At 44.1% G+C, this 22977-nt stretch overlaps 1 protein-coding gene and 1 long non-coding RNA gene across 3 annotated transcripts in view; both read right to left on the minus strand.

Moving 5' to 3' along the window:
- The window catches only part of LOC111753175 (uncharacterized), a 53471-nt gene extending 32547 nt beyond the window's left edge, over window positions 1-20924 (minus strand). The window contains exon 1 of the long non-coding RNA XR_002788057.2: window positions 1-20924. This exon is cut by the window's left edge and continues 20449 nt beyond it. This is a non-coding gene — a long non-coding RNA (uncharacterized LOC111753175).
- PACS1 (phosphofurin acidic cluster sorting protein 1) overlaps window positions 1-21451 on the minus strand; it is a 174216-nt gene extending 152765 nt beyond the window's left edge. For both annotated transcript variants that reach the window (XM_064287758.1, XM_003419575.4), the window contains exon 1: window positions 21090-21451. In XM_064287758.1, coding sequence (XP_064143828.1) covers window positions 21090-21436 — 347 coding nt within the window. In that variant the 5' untranslated portion in view covers window positions 21437-21451. The remainder of the gene's footprint in view (window positions 1-21089) is intronic.
- Window positions 21452-22977: the final 1526 nt, after the last annotated feature.

Below are 22977 nucleotides of genomic sequence, written 5' to 3' on the forward strand. Positions count from 1 at the left end.
GCAAAGGACCTCTTCAAAGTGTTGAAGAGCAAAGACGTCACCCTGAAGACTAAAGTGCGCCTGACCCAAGCCATGGTATTTTCAATCACATCACATGCATGTGAAAGCTGGACAATGAATAAGGAAGACCAAAGAAGACTTGACGCCTTTGAACTGTGGTGTTGGCGAAGAATATTGAATATACCATGGACTGCCAAAAGAACAAACAAATCTGTCGTGGAAGAAGTACAACCAGAATGCTCCTTAGAAGCAAGGATGGCGAGACTGCGTCTTACATACTTTGGACATGTTGTCAGGAGGGATCAGTCTCTGGAGGAGGACATCATGCTTGGCAGAGTACAGGGTCAGCGGAAAAGCGGAAGACCCTCAACAAGGTGGGCTGACACAGTGGCTCCAACAATGAGCTCAAGCATAACAACAACTGTAAGGATGGCGCAGGACTGGGCAGTGTTTCGTTCTGTTGTGCATAGGGTCACTATGAGTCGGAACCGACTCGACGGCACCTAACAACAACAACATTTCAATGACATTGGTTACATGTATCACCATTCTCACTCTCTCCCCATACTATTTCACCCCCATTGACTCAGATTCATTGACCCATAAACTTTTGATCTATGCTTTAGAGTTACTATTGTCAATTTGATCTGATATAGTTGCTTCTTTAAAAGAGTGCAATACTTAAGGCCAACATTCTTTACTAATTCAGCTAAACTGTTCAGTATGAAGACGACGTCAAAGGATAGTTTCGGTTCAAGGTTCAAAAATTTTAGTTGTACACAAAACAGGAGAGCTCAGCACAACTGGACTAAGCCAAAAGCAAAGACGTTTCCTGAATACCACTGAACACTTTAAAGGCCAGAGTGGCAGGGACAGGAGTTTGGGGACCGTGGTTTCAGGGGACATCTAGGTCAACTGGCAAAACAAAACGTTTTAAGAAAACATTCTGCTTCGACTTTGGTGAGTGGTGTCTATGGTCTTAAATGTTAGCAAATGGCCATCTAAGACCCATCAATTGGTCTCAATCCACCTGGAGCAATGGAGAATGAAGAACACCAAAGACATAAGGTAAAGATGAGCCCAAGAGACAGAAAGGGCCACATAAACCAGAGACTATATCAGCCTGAGACCAGAAGACCTAGGTGATGCCTGGCTAAAACCGATGTCTGCCGTGAAAGGGAACACAAGAGAGAATCCCTGATGGAGCAGGAGAACAGTGGGATACAGACCTCAAATTCTCATAAAAAGACCAGACTTAATGGTCTGACTCAGGCTAGAGGGACCCCAGAGGTCATGGTCCCCAGACCCTTCATTAGCCCAAGACTGGAACCATTGCTGAAGCCAACTCTTCAGACAGGAATTGGACTGGACGATAAGACAGAAAATTATACTGGTGAGGAGTGAGCTTTTTGGCTCAAGTAGACACATAAGACTATGTGGGCAACTCCTGTCTGGAGGTGAGATGAGAGGGCAGAGGGGGATAGGAGCTGGCTGAATGGTCACAGGGAATACAGGGTGGAGAGGAGGAGTGTGCTGTCTCGTTAGGGGGAAAACAGCTAGGAGTACATAAACCAAAAAAACCAAACCCAGTGCCACTGAGTCGATTCTGACTCATAGCGACCCGAAAGGACAGAGTAGAACTGCCCCATAGAGTTTCCAAGGAGCACCTGGCAGATTCGAACCGCCGACCCTTTGGTTAGCAGCTGTAGCACTTAACCACAACGCCACCAGGGTTTCCTAGGAGTACATAGCAAGGTGTATATAAGTTTTTGTGTAAGAAACTGACATGATTTGCAAACTTTCACTTAAAGCACAATAAATTAAAAAAAAATTTTTTAGTCATACACTAGAAAAAGGGTAAAATGGCAAATGTGTTATACAGTGAAACCTGTGACAGGTGGAACTTAACCAGACAGGCTTGTTTTTCAGAGTCTCAGAAGTTTTCCGCCTCTGACAGGATGCAGTCTTACCACTTTTCTGTTGCTCGCTTTAGTGGAAAATATTTGAGTTTTCCTTCTCTGACAGGTTTCCACCTTACACAGGTTCTGGTTTTCACAGGTTTTGCTGTATATAATTTTATAGCAACAACAACAACAACAAAAGATGCAGTTGCTGAAACTACTTAGGTATGACCAAACACCTCACAGGATTAGTTTTTTTAGTTTGAAAGCTTAGGGTCATGGCTTCCTGAGACTGTCCAGCCAAGTGGCCTAACACTGTTTTTAGAGTTCCTATTCTGTCCCCTATTTCAGTGAGTAGTGCCTGGGGTCTTAAAAGCTCTGAGCAGCCATCTAAGATAAAACTTACCTAGAAATTTCATCTTAATCGTCAAAGTGTTTCTAAGCAGTAAGACATTGAGGAAAACAGAAAGTGAGTGGTTGGTCTACTTTCCTTTAGAAAAACAGAATTGAGACATTGGAATCCGAACAGACTAGTGCTCTTGTTGCCTTCCTAGAAACACATAAGCATTTAAAAACAGCTGCCACTTTCCGTGAATAGGTTATGGCTACAGCAACTATGCTTGAAGAACCCAAATCAAGCAGACCAGGACCATTTAGGAGGCTTCATCTTGGTAATTATGTCTACAATCCTGCCAAAAAAGAACAGTTAGCAAAATCATGAATCAACACCAAAGGCATTTCTATAGTACTCTGAGATTTACAAAGCATTTATAGATAGATTGTTTCAGCTGCTCCTCCCAGCAACCCCAGTAGTCAGCTACACAGTTATGTTTTTATTTCTTCCCATTTTGACCAGAAGACTGAGGCTCAAAGGCACTGACCCCAAATCACAGAGCTTTTAACTGTTAAACGAAAGACTTCATTCTAAGCCTACTCTACCTGTCTGCCCTGTGTAAAGTCTGCGAAGATTATTCATTTGCACTAATGGCCTCCATGAACAACTGTCTCCTTTGCCACAAGACCAGCTTCCATTACTGAACATTTTGATCAAAGATTCCATAGAACAATCCTGATCAAAAGGTGGAAAAGGCAGAAGAGAATTTCAAATTCTCATGGACTCTAGACTTTCTGGAGCCATGGAGGGTGGATGAACGCCTGCAACTATTGGCCTGAGATAATCATTAAACCTTAAACCAAAAATATACCCTGGAGTCACCTTAAAACCAAACAACAGTTTAGCTTAACTAGTAAAAACAGTCTGCCTTGAACGTTAAGCTCTTTTAAGAACTGCCTATATGGGATCAAACTGAGAATAGCAACTTGAAAGATTACATAGGACCCTTAGGGGGCAGTGAGTTTATGTTAATGAGGGAGGAACAACTCATAAAAGGAAGGTGAGAACAGTTGCACAACTCTAAGAATGTAATCAATGTCACCAAATTGAGCATGTAGAAACCGTTGAATTGGTGTATGTTTTGCTGTGTGTAGTCTCAACAACAACAACAAAAAAAAGTGAACTGAACCAACGCAAAAGCTAAGAACCTTCCTGGACACATCCAAACACTCTGAGGGACAGAGTAGCTGGGGCTAGGGCCTGGGGACCATAGTTTCAGGGGATATCTAGGTCAACTGGCATAAAAAAATTTATTAAGAAAATGTTCTACATCCCACTTTAGTGAGTGGCATCTGGGATCTTAAAAGCTTGCAATCAGCCATCTAAGATACATCAATTGGTCCCTGGAGCAAAGGAGAATGAAGTAAACCAAAGACACAAGGAAAATATTAGCCCAAAGGACTAAAGGACCACATGAACCAGAGATCCCATCAGCCTGAGACCAGAAGAACTAGACGGTGCCTAGCTACCACCAATAACCGCCCTGCCAAGGAATACAACAGAGAGTTCGGACAGACCAGGAGAAAAATGTAGAACAGAACTCAAATTCACATAAAAAGACCAGACTTAAAGGTCTGACAGAGATGGAGGAACCCCCGAAACTACAGCCCCTGGATGTACTGCTAACCCAGAACTGAAACCATTCCCAAAGCCCACTCTTCAGACAAAGACTAAAAAAAAACCCAGACTAGGCAGGACTAAAAAACAAAAAATAATACACATGATGAATATGCTTCTTAGTTCAATCAGATATACAAGGCCAAATGGGCAGCTCCTGTCCAAAAGCAGAATGAGAGGGCAGGAAGGGACGGGAACTGGTCAAATGGATACAGGGAACCCAGGGTAGAAAGGGGGCGCGTGCTGTCCCATTGTGGAGATTATAGCTAATGCCACAAAACTACATGTGCATAAATTTTTGTATGAGAAATTAACTTGAGCTGAAAACTTTCACCTAAAACAAAACAAAACAAAAAAGTGATGGTGGTAGTAATGCCTCTAGGGAAGACTCTGGATTGTCACAATGACTGGGGACTTCACGGAGTTTCAGTGGTGGAAAAACCAAGAATTCCAGGCATCCTAAAACCCACAGTATGGGAACCTTCAAGGCCTGCACAATTAAGAAATGACTGGCTTCCCACATGATTTCCAACATTCACATAAGTGAAAACTGCACCAGGGGCAGATCCAGACTTTGTATACAAGTTAGAGGGTCCTCTCTACAAGAAAATGCATATAAAATCAGGTCTAGGATCAAAAAGTAGCAAATTCCCTGGAATAAATCTAAAGAAAGATGAACAACACTTTTATACTAAAAAGTACAGAAGAGTTAAAGAAGACCTAAACAAATGGAAGGACATTAAAAGACCGGGTATTTTAAAGATTTCAATTTTCTCCAAATTAATCCATAGATTCAAGGCAATCCTAATAAAAATCCCAAAACAATTTTTAAAGGAAATTAAAAAGTTGACTCTAAAACTTCTAAATAAATACAAAAGACAAAGAACAGCCATGACAATCATGAAGAATCACAAAGCTGGAAGACTTGTACCACCAGGTAAGAGATTTATTATTATAAAGCTATAGTAACTGAGGAAACCCTGGTGACGTAGTGGTTAAGTGCTACGGCTGCTAACCAAGAGGTCGGCAGTTCAAATCCACCAGGCGCTTCTTGGAAACTCTATGGGGCAGTTCTATTCTCTCCTATAGGGTCGCTATGAGTCGGAACCGACTCGACGGCAGTGGGTTTATAGTAACTGAGACAGTAGAACATTTGGACGGACAAACTGATGAATGGTATAAAACATTAAATGTAAAAATAGACCCACACATAAAATGTCACATGATTTATAACTAAGGTGACAGTGCAGTACAGTGGAAAAAGTATGATGTGTTAAGTAAATGGTGCAGGGCTAATTTGACATCTGTATGGAGAAAATGTATCTTCACCCCTATCTCACACCACACACCCACATCTCACACACAAATATCAAGTCCAGGTGAAAGTCAAAGCAATAAAGCTTCTGAAAGAAACCATTAGAGAACATCTTCGTGAACTTGAAGTAGGCAAATATTTTTTAATTGGACGCAAAACCATTAAATGTAAAGGAAGGAAATTGATAAATTAGACTATAATAAGATTAAGAATTTCTGTCCATTAAAAGACACCATTAAGAGCAAAGTGGCAACCCACAGGGTATGAGAAGACACTGCAATAAAAAGAACTACAAGTCAATAAGAAACAGATACACAGCCTAATAAAAAATGGACAAATGACTTGAACAGACAATTAATAAAAGAGGGTGTCCAGGCAGGGGAACTAGAGTACCGGAAATGTAACAAACAACACACCATTAAAGAAAATGTTGACACATTGTGATAAATGTAACTAATGACACTGAACAATTTCTGTGGAAATCATCAAATGCGAACCTAACTTGCTGTGTAAACTTTCATCAAAAATTCAATAAAATATTAGTGGAAAAAAAAAAAAAGCATCCAAATGGCCAATAAACATATGAAAAGGTACTCAACATCATCAGGGAGATGCAAATAAAAACCACAAGGAGAAACCATTTTATCCCCAATCAGAACGACTAAAATAAAAAATGCAAAGATGATCAACTATTGGTGAGGATATGGAGCAACTACAACTCTCATATATCTCTAAATTGAGCTAAGTATACCCCATGACCCAGCAATTCCAGTCCTGGTCATATACTCAAGAGAAGTGAGTACTTATGTCCACCAACAGACATATACGAGGATGTTCACAATGGCACTATTCATAATAGCCCTAAACCAGAAATTTCCCACATGGCCATCATCAGCAGAATGGATAAACAAACTGTGATACATTCAGACAATAGGCTACTATACAGCAATAAGAATATAAAAACTATGATTACATGCAACAGTGTGGATGCATCACACAAACTTCATGTTCAGCAAAGGGCATTAGATACAAGAGTACACAACGTATGAAGTACAAAAGCCGGCAAAAGTAACTCCTATTGTTAGAAGTTTAGGATATAGGTAACCGTGGGGGGTGGCGACCATGATTAGAAGGGAGCATGCTGATGTTCTGGGCTATAGGTAATGTTCTTTTTCTTGATGTGGGTGCTGGTTATGTTCAGTCTGCAAAAATGAATCAAGCTAGAAACCCTGGCGGCCTAGCGGTTAAGTGCTACAGCTGCGGACCATAAAGGTCAGTAGTTCAAATCTACCAGGCGTTCCTCGGAAACTCTACGGGGCAGTTCTACTCTGTCCTACAGGGTGGCTGTGAGCTATGAGTCAGAATCGACTTGATGGCAGTGGGTTTTGTTTTTTTTGGTACTTATTATACGCGTACTTAGTGTACGTTAACCAGCGACCAGTTGCATTGAGTCAACTCACGGCAACCCGATGTGTGTCACAGAACTGTGCTCCACAGGGTTTTCAGGAGCTGATTTTTCAGAAGTAGATTACCAGTCCTTTATCCGAAGCTACTCTGGGTGAGCTCAAACCTCCAACCTTTCGGTCAGCAGTCAGGTGCACTAACCATTTGCACGACCAGGGACTCAGCCATATACTGCACTTCAATGAAAAGTCTTACTGTTTATGAAAAAAGTCAGAGTCACAAAAGGAGCCTGTGCAACTGAAGGGCCTGAAGCTGAAACTTCCTAAGCTTCATAATAAATCCGCCTTTGGTCCCGTAGGGTACATATGTAAATAAAAAGCTGTTTATAATTATCCAAGTACAGACCTAAATAAACTTTACATAGAAATGCAAAGTATTTTTTCACCATTACACTGAATTTTCCAGGAAAGTAACTACTGTGTAAATAGAGGAAAGACTGTGCTTTGTTTTGTACAGAGCTTGATAAAGATTTATTTACCGTTTCAGATAATCATATCACCAAAGGCACTGCCACACATCATGAGTCGCCAATGCAATCCATCTGCACCAGTCTCTATTTATAGGTGTCATATTCACAGAGATAAAGCTACGTGGAGCTGCAAGCACCTGCCAGCTACGGATTCTAATGTGATCTGAGCAGTTACATGTCTCCTGAAAATTTACATAAGAAATACATATTTTCTTACAAATGACTTTCCTTTTATTTTTCCTTTATATTGGGGTTAAGATACTGTAGACATGTAGGCAAGCTTTATTATCTGAGAATTCATTTCAGGATAGTAAAGGGGCGACAAGGTCTGACAGGATTGAGAGCTAGTCATAAACAAAACATCACCCTCTCAAAATAACTGTTCAGAGAACTCTAATTGCTGAACTCGAGAACTTTCTGTTTTACGCTGTTTACATTATCCAAACTACAAGTAATACATTTATCTAAAAACACAAATACAAGAAAAATTCAGCACCCATTTTCAAGAGCAATTACCTAAATATACCTATTATGAACTTGATCTAGCCATGGTGAGCAGAACAGGAGAAAAACAGGAGTTCAAACTACAGGATCTAACTGGGTCTTTGTCCTCTGAAATCGGTAAAATTCGGTGTGGCATTCACTAGCAAGGGGCTCCATTATTTTTCTGTTCTCTTTCAAAAATAGCTCCACCTTCAAGATTACACAAATTAGATCATTCTGCAGCAAGATTCCTCCTTACAGGGCAGCTCCTAGGAAGCACAGACAGCCATCTGCTGTAGCAAACCAGTCATTTAGAAAAACAGAAGTTTTGGACTTTTTAATTTCACTGGGTTAGTGACAAAAGATATGTGCTGCAGTTGTTGATGGCTTCTGCACTAGATCTCCTGTGCTGAAAACCACGCCCCGAGTAAGGATCACAGAGGAGATACCAGACAGAGGATCCGGCACAGCAGAACTACTCGGGATACCGAGACTCGGCTGCGCCAGTAGCTTCACCACGGCCTCAAGCATAAAAAGAACCTACTCAGACCTTGAACACAATCAGTTGCCAACCTATGGATAATTCCACCACCCAGTAAATTCTGAAGGGAATTTTTCTCGAATTAATTACAAACGGCAAAAATGAACAACTCCTTCAAGAACCTGACGCGCTGTTATCCGGATGTCATTCTCCTCTAGTATCACTAGGACAAAGCCATGACAATCATACTGAATTTTTTATTTTAAAAAAGGAAACTGATGCAAAGAAGCTAATGAAATCTTTGAGTCATCCTTGAACCCTTTTGCTCTGTCATACCCCAAATCCCATCAATAACCAAATCCTTTAAAACTGAAAAACACACCCAGACTCTGAGTACTTCCCATCTCCTCCGCCTCGCCACCTTGGCCCAAAGGCAACACCATCTCCCCCCTAGATCACCACAACAACCTCCTACCCGGACTCCCTGCTTCCAACATCCACACTTCTTCACAGCTACACTCAACTAACTGTCACTGTTTGTAGTTTTTGTTTTTGATGGAAGTCATTATCCTGTCTCTGCTCTGCTCAAAACCCCCCCAGTGGCTTTCCATCTCACTCAAGGTCAAAGACAGAGTACTACAAAGGCCCACAGGATCTGGCACCCTTACCTCTGATTTTATCTCCCATTACTCTCCCCCGCCTTCACTTGGCTCCAGTCACACTGGCCTCCTGGCTGTCCCTGAAGCCTTCCTGTACTTGCTGTTCCCTCTACCTGGAGGACTGTTCCACCCAAATTCACGTGGCTTGCCTAAGTGTGTATTCCACGTGGCTTGCTCACCTTCTCTGCCTTTCAAGACCACCTTGTTTAAAATTACAACATTCCCTCCCTCCACCCCACTGACCCTCTTTCCTACTTTACTTGCTTCATTGGATGTATCACACCACTTGTTTCCTCATTTGTTTATTGCCGACCTCCACGAGAGCTGGGATTTTTGTCTGTTTTGTTCACTGCCCTTCCCTTGGTGTCTAAAACAGAGCCTGACGTAGGTTGCTTGATGAATTTCTGTTAACTAAATGAGTAACTGCATGGCTCCTAGGAAGAGGAAGAGTTACAGAGACTTATTCAGATCCACATGGTGAAGTAAAGCCAAATAAGAAACCAACATTTCTGTCATATGGCTTTCAAGAGATTATAGCAATTTGCTTTTTCCTCTAGATATACAACAGGAAGAAATACTTGAGGAATGAGCATCAAACAAAACCCAAACCAAACAGTGCCATCATGCTAAACAGTCGTTCTCCTATAACATGTTCTCTAAATGAATTCACAGAAGATGAGGCCTCATCACACCAAAGCATTCATTCGTCAGTAAGGCTGGCTGAGAACCAGGCCCTTCTGGAGCCTAAGTAAATATATCACTTGACCCAACCCCAAAGCATACCCAACCAACCTTATGCCAAATCTTTTTAGAGAATAGTATGAAATCAAGATTTAGGAAACTATGTCCCATTTCCAACCCAGGTTTGCTTCTCCAAGGAGATGATACTTTCCTTTTTCCCCATGGAGAGAAAAGTCAACCAAAAGGATTAATGGGCAATGTGTGATAAAAGTACAGCTATTCCTTTTTATGTTAAAAAAAAAAAAATGGAGATTATCTACAAGCAACAAAAACAAAGCGATAATGATATTACGCACATTTAATGAACAAGTCTCCCCATTAAAGGCAAGAGCATAAACAATTTATTGCACATTTTGGTGGCAGAGAGGAAATACAATTAAATCCATTAATAGCCACAAGAGTTTTTATGTTCCCAGGGGATCGTGGTTTCCAGAGTTGCTTATTCATTTTCCTCCACGGCAAAAATGGTGCATGGCAGAGAGGACAGAATGCTGCAGACAACTTTTCACGTATTTTAATTTTGAGGAGACAACTGTTTTAAACAATAGACTTAAAGGTGGATTGTATGGCAGCATTCCATCAGATATAAGCTAAAAGTACCAAACAAAAACCTACTTGTGAAGACCATGTAAATTAGGACAAACGTAAATTAGGTCCACCACAGTATAAATGTTATTCCGTCATATTCATAGTTGCACTGATGTTGCCCAAAGATGTTAGTGATTTCTAAAAATATAAACACTCAAACATTTTACAACCACTTTGTTGTTCTTCATAACAAATCAATAAAGTAAGACAAAGTTATCTTCACTTTAAAATACCAGGAAAAAAAGTCACTGGCCCAGAGGTAATCAAAATTAATTTAACCAGACAATAAATATAAAGCTTTATGGACTTGTACCTTTAAATGTATCTTTGATAGGATTCTTGACTCCCTATGACGTTAAGACTAACACCTACCCTAAATCACCTACCCTTTGAAGCACAACCTGGACCAGGAAGTAGGCAAAAATGTTTTCCCCTCTTTTAAATCTCATGTTCAGATTATACTGCCCATTACTCTTAACCTCATATTCAGCGCCCATTTATTCTTAATATATTTGATTCTCTGGTTCTTCAGCCGTGGTATATTAGAAGGAACAAAGCAAAAGAAGGCATATTGATACCAATAAGGGGAAACAAAAACAAGACTAAAAACACAAACACGGGAATTTAAAAATAGTTACGCGCGAACTCTGTATCAGTCTTTACCCTTCATAAACGCCAATGTTTACTGTGAGGGTCCCTTTCATCATGACAAGTCAAAGTCAAGAAAAGCTTAATCTATATTTTATATATTCTTAAGGATGAACCAGAAACATGTAAATATATTTGCAGATTTCTAATCAAAATGGAAAATTAAAGTCTTGGTGTTTATTAAAGGGAAGAATGATACAAAGATCCAAATGTTTCAGGATAGGCCATAAATGTACGATCAGCATTCTCCAGTAAAATTAGAATATATTTTTTCTATAGTTTGAGACATAATAAGTACAACTTAAGGAGACAAGAGAAAAATATCAACTCCATTTAAATCCTCATTTTCCTAGGAGTTCCTCAGCTTTTATTAGAGATAAATGGCTAGCTGTAAACCGGTTTAGCTGCTCTTCTGGCTGCCAAAACAGAGCTAAAGAAGTCAGCAGGTAGAATAGGGAAGCTGTCAAGTCAAGTTGGCTCAGAAAGAAGCTGTGGTTTGCAGGCGGGGCCGTCACCATCTCTTCCGTTCATATAAACTGGCAGGATGTAGAAACAGGATTCCGACCCGGCCACTACCTCAGAGAACCAAATATTTTCCTTTGACTTTCTAGTCTATTAAGCTTGGGGTTTGGCAGGATCTGTGCCTAAAGTGAATCCAAGACCTTGCGATGATCCCCCTTGAGGAAATCACAATATAAACAAAGTTGCCCTGACTCCAGAAAGCAAATAGTTGTGTTTTTTTGGGGGGAGGGGGGACAGAGACAGAGAAGCTGGATTTGCAAGGAAGACAGCAATAATACTAGTAACAGGTAGTACTTACTGAGTGCTTTCTGTGTGCCACATAAGCACTTAACACGTATGAATCTCACTTAACCCTCATAAAACCCTATGAGGTAGGGATTATTACACCCATTTTATAGATTGGAAAATTGAAGCATAGAGAGGTTAAATAACTTGCCTGAGGTCACTTAAATGGGAAGGAGTACAGTCAGGATTCAGACCCAGGCTGACAGGCTCCAGATCCACACTAGGAGCCACTCTGCTACTACAAGGGGGCCTCTCACTGTCTGTAATCTGGTAATAGACCTGCAGTCTCTAATTCCTCCACAACAAAGTTCAAGGCATTCAATATTATTCTAAGAACCAGATAGGGCTTGGGGGTCAAGTTTAAACAGAGAAAAGCTCTGACGTCAGACAATCATGAGTTCAAATCCCAGTTTCATTCACCTCTAACATGTGGAAACTTGCAAAAATGCCTTCACTTCACTAGGCCTCAATTTGCCCTTCTGGGAAAAGGGATCTTGATACTTGCCTCTGATGGTTATGGTGCTCACAGTAAATGCTCAATTAGTCCAGTTTATGTCATTCAAGCATCGCCTCAAATACCACCTCACCAGAGGCCTTCTCTGACTACCTATCTAAAACAGCCCTTCCCCTAAACCACTTTATTCTCCACCCTGCTTTATTTTTTCATCATGGAGCTACTCACTACCTGACTGTTCTTTATAGATCTAATTATTTATCACCTATCTCCCTTCACCAGAATGTACACTCTAGCAGAGGACAGACTTTGTCAGCCTGTTCACTGCTGCTTCTCCTAGATCAGTGCTTGGCAGAGAGAAATGCTCAACAAATACTTGTTGACTGAATTGTGTATAATAAATATTCATTCAAGAAACATTACAAGTAAACAGGTACTGTGGGAAAATCAGATTCATTAATTTGGCAGATTTATCTGTTGAGTACCTATAAAGTAATAGAATACATGAACAGGATTATTTCAGAGGGTGATATGTAGCTGTAAAGACAATAAACTCAGGAATGTGAGAGAGAAGTTATGAAATGAATTGGGCGAATGAGGCCAGCTTCCAACAGGGCAGGTCAGCTGAGACCTGACTGCCACCCAGGAGCCAGCCACACCATGATCAGAGCATCCAGGCAGAGGGAACAGCAAGTACAAAAGCCCTAAGGCAGGGGTAAGCTGAAAGAGTCTGAAGCCCAGCTTGCCTAGAGCCAAGGGGGCAACGGGGAGCATGCAAGAAGATGAGGTGGAAGACACAGGAAGGGGCCAGATCAGTCAGTATCTCCCAAGCCATTAAGGGGAGTTTTATTCTAAATAGGATGTACAGCTATTTGATGGCGTCTCTTATCTCCTCCCACTAGGACATACACTTCATGAGATCAAGGGTTTTGTTCATGGCACATACCAGTTGGTCAACCTGCAGTTACTGAATGAATGAACTGGGAAAATTTAGAAGAGGGGAGTGAGGTGATCTAGTTTTCATTCTGAAAATATCACTCGGAAGTGATACTAGTGGTTGCCTTCCGGGAAGAGCCTGGGGTGGCAGAGGACCGGTAGAATTACAGACTATACATGAAATATGTTTGGGAGGTACCATAAAACAGCAACAGGAGGAAACAGCTACTCCCTGAACCTTGAAGCCATGTGGCATTTTTAAACAAGAGACAGGAAAAGGTTAGTGAGGAATGATCGAGTAAATGACGGCTTCTGTCCTAAGCCTTTGATGTGTCCTGGGCTATAAGGGAACTGCTACAAAGAATCTGTCTGGAAAGAGGAGCAAAAGGAAGTTCCAAGACATAAGATGTATTGGAGAACAACTGAAAAGAGAAAAACACCTTCCTGTATCTAAGCACAATAACCAGTCTGAATTTCCTCAGGGCCAATTAACACATCAATTACACCTAAAGTGTCACCTGGGGGAAATCCTGCTCACAATAAGGGTTTAAGGGGTTGAATGTCATTTGAAGGAGCTGTGCAGTCTCACAAACAGGTATTGTGTCAGGAATCAGGTTCTAAAACAGCACTCACTAAAAACACACAGAGTACGTTATCCACAGCGTAATTTCTAAGTGACACAATCATGGCACTAAAACAAAATTTTCCAAATAATCCACAGCATTACCTGGTGTCTATGTGCCGACCTAAAAGTACTGGAAGTGCTGGACGGACGAACAAAACCCAGGTTCATCTGGGAGCTGACAAGGATGACTGCTCCCAAAGAAAAAACCAGAAGCACAGTATTCAAGGTCAGAAAAACCAGTGAAACTAGAACTAAACGTAAATATTCTGATCTTCAGTGTATCTCAAAAACTTTAGAGCCTAAAAGCGCTTGCACAAACACGAAACAGTTGAGTAAATCTGCCATCATCAACAGCACCTCATTGCCTATGCCTTACAACCCACCCACCACAAGGAAAGTGGTTTAGGACACTGGCTGGTCACCATTTTTGCTATCAATAAAAATGAACAAGCAACTCTAGAACCAAGAAAAGGTGGGTGATGAGTGCAGTCAAACTTCACTCCCCCATTTCCCCATTCATTCCATGTCAATTCATTACGTACTTTTTTTTTTTACAGCTTTATTGAGATAAAAAATTCCTAAAATTTACCCCTTTAAAAGGTACCATTCAATAATTTTTAGTAAATTCATGGAGTCAATATGCATTTTTAAAACAACATTTATTGGTCTTTTCTGTAATATATGTTTGTTGGAGAAAATTTAGGGATCACAAAAAAAGATAAAAACTAAAATCACCCATAATCCCACCATCTAAAAGCCATCTTGGTATAAATGTCTCTAGACATTTCTCCCAACAGATACTAAGACCTAAAACTCTGGGGAACAGATGGTAAGGAGGAACCAGGAAGCAAATTTCCTGCAGAAGAAGTAGGCTCACAGGTATCGTTTAAAGTGAAAGAACTAAAAAAAAAAAAAAAGAAAACTAACGAGTCCTTGAAACAGCAAAGAAAGGGGGCATTTTTAAATAATCTGGAAAAGGACAGAATTATTCAATTTAACAAAGAGAATAAGGAGGAAACCATAAATATGAATATGAGCAACGCCATGCTTTAGCCATTTTCTCTCTAAAACAGTGCTGTTCATAGAACTTTGTGCAGTGCTGGAAACGTTTTAGGTCTGCCCCGTCACAGTGACATACTGTGGTGGCTTGAGTGTTGCTGTGATGCTGGAACTTACGCCATCAATATTTCAAATGCCTGCAGGGTCACCCATGGTTTAGGCTGGTTTTAGCACAGCTTCCAGACTAAGGTAGACCAGGAAGAAAGGCCTGGCAATCTACTTCCAAAAATTAGCCAATCAAAGAAAACCTTACTGATCACAGCAGAACATTGTCTCGCTTGCTTTGGGCAGGTCATCGCAAAGATCAATCGCTGGAGGAGGACATCATGTTTGGTGAAGCAGAGGGCCAGCAGGGGTGAGGGAGCCCCATGGTGAGAAGGGTTGGCATGATAGCCACAATGACGGACTCAAGCATGCTGGCGATCATGAGGATGACAAAAGACCGGGCAACGTTTTCATTCAGTTGCACATAAGGTCACCATGAGTCATGATCAACTCACAGCAGTTATTTATGCTATCTATCCATCTGTAAATAGTAATACTAGAAATGTCATACCTGGGCAACTTTCTCTCTAAAATAATGTTCAGTAGAAGGTTCTGCAGTCCTGGAATTGTTCTACAGCTGCCGTGTCCAATAAGGAAGCCACTAGCCACTAGCCATGTGTGGCTAGTGTGACTTGAAATGTGGCTGGTGCAACTGAGGAGCTGAATTTTTAAATATTACTTTATTTTCATTGAAATAGCCACACGTGGTTAGTGGCTACTGTACTGGACAGCACGGCTTTAAAGGATAAAAAAGCTCATGAGACATAAGCAAATGCTAAATGAAATATTTTAAGCAACTGTTTTCTAGAATTATATAAGCGAAGTAACGCTGTATCATCCTTTACGTGCCTGCTCTCCTACCCTACCCTAGGAAGAGAGGTGGGTGCAGGTCTGCCTAAGTGGTGATCCCTAAGCTGTGACTAAAGACATCCTTTAGTTTTTAAGGAGGCAAAAGGGAACAGCGGCCATCAGTTTTCTCATCAGACAACTGTCCTGTGAACGTCAAGGGAAACACTCTAGGGTTTGTGCCTAGGCACACGTCCTGGTTCTCTAAAACTGTCAGAAGCTATGCTGGTTTTTCTTCACTCTAGGCCTAGGGAAGGGAGGATCCTGTCAGCGCTTGCCAACCTAGAACCACCTTGCTCAATTTCAGCCCAACGAGCGTCTGAAAGAAGTTCTAAGACCAACTTCAAACTCTGAATTTTTCAAGAGCCTTCTGGAAAAAGACCGACACTTGCAAATCATTCCCACAGCTACCTCAGATTCCCAAAGTATTTCCCAAGCACAGGTACAAGCCGAGCAAACTCCAAATCCAGGGTAACCCACTGAGCCTGCCCTGGTCTACACCAACACTTTCAAGTCCAGGCCAAAGCAGGACAAGTCTCCTGAGGGGAGGAGGTGAAAAGACCCAGCCCACACATTTGCCGACCTGCACCTCCCTCACGTACACTGAAGCAAGCACTAACGATAACAGTGACTTAGCTAAGAAAATGGAAAATTAGCTTAAAAAAAGAATCACATAACCACCAATGTGCCCAAAAGATCTGTAAATCAATACACGTAAAACAGACTGTGAAAGTCATTCTCCTTCTGAGCTGAGGAATCTGAGCTTCCACAGGGATGATGGATAATATTACCCTGATAGAGGGGATATTCTATTACAACACTCCCAATGTGAAATCCACATCTTCTAAGGTACAAACACACTTCTAAGACTTTTAATGCCCAGGAAATAACAAAAATTTCACCAGGTCTCTCATAGTTAGTCAATTACATTTACTTCATATCTATTATCTAAAAAATAGTTTCTCCTGTGGATCTATAGGTTCTGCTTTGTATTTACTTCACCCACATCTCAGAACGGATGGTAATTAGAAGTGTTCCCAACCACTGAATGAAAAAACTGAGGTGTGGCAGAGTTTGCCCTAGGACACAACAAGAACACAGAGTAATACACCCTGGCTTGCCTTGTGCTTTGTGTTAGAGGAGCAACTGACCCCAAACGCCTTCATTACTGCAGGCCAGTCATGCCAACTTTGCTATGGTCACCCCCTTTGGCTCCAACACTTTTGTCCAATAAGGCTTAACCTCAGTATCCACTTTTTTTTTTTTTTTAATGTGGTCTAAGGAGAAATGTGACCGATAACTGAACTCCTTCCCTAAGTACACCTACCGATAAGGATATGCGAGTATGCTACTGAAAGACAAGTGTGATACAGTTTGTGAATGACACCACAGAGCACATTTCGTCTCCTAAAAATCAGTTTGATGCCACTGAGGAAATTCTGTATACTTGTGAAATTTAATGATTTTTCAGCCTCCCCTACCTACAACAGCAATTCAAAAAGAGAAGGGTGTCAGGGAAAACTTCACCACACAAAGACTGAACAGAAGGGACCGACATGAAATTTTTCTAAAACCCATCCTTTAACATCACGCAACATGCCACCTGGTCCCCACTAGAGCACCACACCACTGTCCACCCACAACATAGCAGACTATGCCAGAGGAAGTACTACTTGGATGGAGGTTGGGTTCGTGGACAGAAGGGAAAATAATACCAACTTTTAAGGCCGTGAATTTCATAAAGGAACTAAAATTAAGCCACCTTCTTTCTTTTTTATATATAATTTTTTTTAATCTTTATCGTGCTTTAAGTGAAAGTTTACAAATCAAGTCACTCTCTCATACAACAATTTATATACACCTTGCTATATACTCCTAATTGCTCTCCCCCTAATGAGAGAGCCTACTCCTTCCCTCCGCTCTCTCTTTCCATATCCACTCCACCAGCTTCTGACCTTCTCTGCCCTCTCATCTCCCCTTCAGATAGGAGATGCCAACATAGTCTCAAGTGTCTACTTCATCCAAGAAGCTCATTCTTCACCAGCATAAAGCCACCTTCTTGTAAGGGAATCTTAAAAGCCAACTGCGCTTCACAGTGATTACCTCTGGGGAGTCAGAACAGGAGTGGGACTGGGGCGGGGTTTCCTGTATACTTTCCATCTGTCTGTATTACCTGAGTTTCTAATTGTGGACATGTATTAATCTTTCTATTTAAAAAATGCTGGTAAAAATGACAACGAATAGAACAATTTAATTATTTTAAACCCAAGTGTATGTATGCTATTCATCCATAAAGAGTTTAAAAAAAAAAAGTAAAACCGCTGAACTGTCAAATGTTGTGTTACCTATATTTTTACAACAATTAACAAAAAAACTATAGAGCTGAGGAAATTTAGTAGATGTTATCAGACCAGAGTGCATACCTGAGGAAGAACTATAATACTCATCTTTATTTTCAATATCTAATTTTAAAAAGAAGTTTTTTTTTTTTTCAAAAGCTAGTTATATTCCTGGGATCAGGAAAAGAAGCCTGGCCTTCCTAACACTCAACTTTTCAACCCACTGTTCCCTGCTATGAGGTAGAGGATCACATTTTCACAAGACTGAACCCCACAATACTCTTATACTGACCTAACCTTAGATCCACAGTCATGTTTACACTTCATAAGTGCACATATCTCGTATGTCTGTGTCTCACTTGAGTTACATGAGCCAAGTACTTTAATCCTACGCTATATACAGAGTGCTGCATGTTGCCAGTACATTCTAAACACCATGAACAAGTACACTTGGTAGACCTCATTAACCTGGTGACTTTAATAACTGGAAAGGCCAACGGCAAGGCGTTTGCTCCCCCACAGGGTGTTATTTTCCATCCTGCAGATAGAGCAGCACGCTCCAAGGAGCACAAGTGTTCCACAAGGAGCTGGAAGGCACAAGGGTGACGGCTGGAAAACAAAGTCAGAGCAGGACAGCTGACAATCTCAAGGGTTGGTCAGTAAACATGACATAACTGCATGCCCCCTGCACGTGAACACAACAAGCCAGTCTAATTCCCTCACACCGTGCTAGCGTAATAATTATCCCTTGGATCCGGATGCCTAGCTGTTTCTTAGGCTAATAATTTATTACATGAACTTTTCAGCGACCAAGAGATCTCAGGGCAAACGAAAAATCAGCAGCAATTACTGATTTTATTTATCCCCCCTCTGTTGCACAGCAGCTTCTTGCCAGTCAGCTGATGCCTTTTCAATCTAACAAGCTAGAGAAGGCAGCTGTCCAAATATCACCAGGCAAACATAGTGATAGACGTTAAGGAAGCACAGGCTGGCAGGTGGTACTAACACGGGACCCATGTAGGAAGGACACAGTGATTCTATGTTTGAAAGAGACGGATTAGAACATTTCAGCTGTAGATGGGCCTGTACAGAAAGAGGCCTGCTTAGAACAGAGAGAGAAGCACCATCACGTACTAAACTCCCACTTGAGTTTGGTGTCAGGGCTCCGGCCAAGGCAAATAAACTAATGTGGCTCCTGATTACCCTAAAGGAAGGACAGAGAAAAAAAGAAACTGTAAGGCAGTCAAGTGAATGCTGAAACACAAAGGGCATGAAAAGTAGCAGCGGACGTGGAAAACCACCTAGCGTTGCCTAGTGAAGGTCTAGATGTACGCACACCGTGTGAGCAGCGATTCCGAATGGGGCGTATGCCATACACATCTGGAGCTTCACGAGATAATGCTACATACGAATATATGTATATAAACATACTCTACAGAAATTCCTGCACAGGAGCACCAGGTGTCCTGGACGAAAATGTTTAAGGCGTGGTTGTTCATGTTAACCAATAAGAAACAACTCAAATGTCCACTGAGAGGAGAATTATGATATACTCATACAATGGAATACTATACGTTAGTGAAAATACATAAACTAGAGCTACCCCTACAGTACTGATGATTCTCACAAACTGAATGCTGAGTTTAAAAAAAAAAGTCAGAGAGCACATACAGTATGACAGCATTTAAGTGAAATTCAAAAAACATTCAAAACTGAAGACTGTTGTTTAGGGATGCCCGTAGATGGTAAGCAAACCCTGGTGGTGTACTGGTTAAGTGCTACAGCTGTTAACCAATGGGTTGGCAGTTCGAATCTGCCAGGCGCTCCTTGGAAACTCTATGGGGCAGTTCTTCTATGTCCTATAGGGTCACTATGAGTCAGAATTGACTCAATGGCACTGGGTTTGGTTTGGTTTGGTTTTGGTTTGTAGATAGTAAAGCTATAGTTAAAGAGAGCGAGAGAGAGTGTTTACTTTGTGGAGGAAGGAGGGGATGTGGTCAGGAAGGGGCACCCTGAGGCATTAGACAGAATTGGTAATATTCTATTTCTTAAACTGAGTCAAGTATAGAAATGTACTTATCATTTTTTGTACTCTATGGAATACATATGTGTATATATAAATAATTTTTATGCATAATAATTCAAAACGTAAGTGGAAAGGAGAAAAACAGAGTTGCAGGTGAACCAGACAATGCTCCCCAGCTGTGCCTGGCACATCCACCTGCCCAGGGCTAACAAAGCAGGTAAGGAGAGAGCCCAAGACTCTGAGGCAACAGGATCAACTCAGTTTAGAGGTGACAAAAAGAACACCTCCAGGCACTTCTCTGGGGTAACTGGAAAAACCCAGCTCCAGACTTCGTCTATTCAAGAGGGTCAACTGTAAGACACTGCATTGTCCCCAAAGAGCTGGAGAAAGATAGCCCTGTCAGCACAGAAACAAAAAATATCCCAAACTCAGGCATAATTTGCCAATGGGAAGGAAAGTCCCCAGATGATTCCAAGAGACAGGAATGCATTGAATTTAGGAACAAGGCAGTCATTCTATGGAGCCCTGCAGGGCTGGGAGAATCTGTGACCAGTTACTGAGGGGAAAGGGAAGGATGAAAACATACACTTGATGACACAATAAACAAGACCCAAACCCGAGAGCACAGAGGCCGGGTCAGCCGGGCGCGGTTAGGAGTACCAACGACCATGTGTGCTGAACACTAACTGGAAGTCCCCGGGGTTACTAAACGGACTTCACCTGGCAGAAGGTGACAGACACCCGAGCTGGGCACATCCTGAGGATATTGGGAAACAATATCAAATGAGATCTCCACCACACCTAGGTAACATCTGTTCAGCCCACGGGTGCCGGCGAGACCGGGAAGAGTCTGTCCCTTCCACGAGGAAAGCGGCCGGCAGGAAGCCCGGACCCGGCCAGACCCCACGAGGGCAGGAAGGCCGGACCCGGCCAGACCCCACGAGGGCAGGAAGGCCGGACCCGGCCAGACCCCACGAGGGCAGGAAGGCCCAGGCGGGGAGGGGGAGAGGGTGGTCCCGCCCAGGCGGAGATGGGGCTGCCAGGGGAGGGCGGGCCCCGCAGAGGGTCCCCGGAGGCCTGCAGGAGCCGGCCGGGCGGGCGGCGGGCGGCCGGGGGTCCCGGGATGGCCCCTTCGGGAGGGGGCCTGTCACCGACTCGGGCGCGACGCCGGTCCCACCCGCCCGCCGCTCACCTGGGCACGCAGCTGGCCGAGCTCCGGTCCACTTCCCAGGTGGCGTACAGGTTCATCTGCACTGGGGCGGGAGTGCGGCCTGGCCCCGGGCCGCCGGGAGGCGCGGAGCCCGAGGCCACAGCGACGGCCATGGAGGTGGAGGTGGACGAGGACGAGGAGGAGGCGGCCGCCGCCGAGGTGGACGAGGACGACGTGGTGGCCTGGGCCAGTTTGGGGGGCGTCGGCTGCTGCGGCGGCTGCTGCTGCGGCGTCGATGGCTGCTGCGGGGACTGGGCGACCCCAGAGCCCCGCTGGCCGCCGCCCCCAGCGCCGCCGGGACCACCGCCCGCCCCTCCGCGCTCCGCCATGGCCCGGCCGGCGTGAGGGGAGTGGGGCTGACGGGATCAGACGACGCCGAGCGGGCTCCGAGCTCCTCCCGCGGCGGCGGTGGCGGCCGCGGCGGCCGCGGCGGGGGCTGCGACTTGTCTCCTCAGCCCGCCCGCCCGAGCGCGCGAGCGAGCACCAGCGAGAGTCTGCACGCACGCGCGGGCCTCGGCGCGGTCCTCGCGCTCGCCCGCCGCTGCCGCCGCCTGTTGCGGCTCGCGCCGCCGAGAGTGGGCGTGTCCGGGAGGGGGCGGAGCGCCCTGACCGCCGGCTCCACCCAGCGCCGGGGGGCGGGGCTCGCTGTCGTGCCCCCGGCTAGTCTGCGGGTGCGCGCCGCTCCCGAGGAGAGGGTCTAGCGGCGGGCGCGCGCCCGGCCCTGCCTGTCCCTCACGCCCTCGGCGGGCAGCGGCCCCCGCCCCGGCCTGCCCCTCCCCCAGGCCCCTCTCGGCGGCGGCAGCGGCAGCAGCAGGGCCAGCGGAAACCCGCTTTTCCGGGGCGCGGCCCCGGCCGGGAGGGGGCTGCCACGGGCACGCGCCTCGGGCTCTCGGGGCTGCGGAGCGCGCAGCAGAGGCAGAAGGGACTGCCCCAAAGCCCTGCGCCCAACGCCACAGCGGACGGTCGGCCTGGCCCCGCCCTGAGGCCCAGGTTAGCAAAGGGAGCGCTGGGAGCCGGCAGCCGGCTCCACCTTGGGGGCCTACAGGCCTCTACGTAGACGGGCGCAGGGGCTTAGAATCCTTCCACGAGAGAACCACGAAACCCTGGCCCATTTGGCACCAGCTTACCTTTCTCCGCTTCTGTCTCTACAGCCTCCCTCCCCCCCAAAAACCTTCATTACTGGGTCAGCGCTTCCTTTGAACTCCCCCCATCCCCGCCCTCAATTTCCTCCACTAGGAATGCTTTTTTCTGCTTCAACAGTTTAATACAATTTTACTCCTCCCTTTTTTAGGCCTGGCTCAATTGCCACCTATTGCGTGAAGTCTCCCACATTCCTTCCCCTCCTCAATCAGTATTGAAGCCCCCAGCCCATTAGCACCTCAGGTGGCACACCAGCAGGACAACAGCAGCCTGCAACTTCTCTCTTCACAGTGCTCAGCACACCCAACAGGCCTGGTCTAGCCTGTCAGGAAGACTTCTCCGGGCCAGGGAACTAGAACCTGGAGAAAGCAAGACCCTCTCCACCCCCAAATCCTAAAGATTGGTGTTGCTTGAAACCACGGAGAAGTTCACAGACTCAGGCTAATATGGATTTTGAGCAGCGGCGGCAGGCAAAGGGCTCAGCTCTTCATCTAGCCACAAGGTCTAATGGAAGGCTTGACCTGGCGTACTTCCCAAGCCCACTGTACTTCTCTAGCCCAGCCAGGGGACTAAGCTGGCTATTTTTACTCCCCAAGGACAAAGCAGTAAGGTCAACCTAGACCTAGAGGTACTTCCTCTGGAGCCTTCCAGCAGCATGGCTTTGGTCTTATCGGTTGATCCAGATACGTGCCCCTGGTCACTGGGGTAGCCCCTGTGGTTGTAGAAAGAG

Source organism: Loxodonta africana, chromosome 7, assembly GCF_030014295.1.
Source record: "Loxodonta africana isolate mLoxAfr1 chromosome 7, mLoxAfr1.hap2, whole genome shotgun sequence".
Classification (NCBI taxonomy): domain Eukaryota; kingdom Metazoa; phylum Chordata; class Mammalia; order Proboscidea; family Elephantidae; genus Loxodonta; species Loxodonta africana.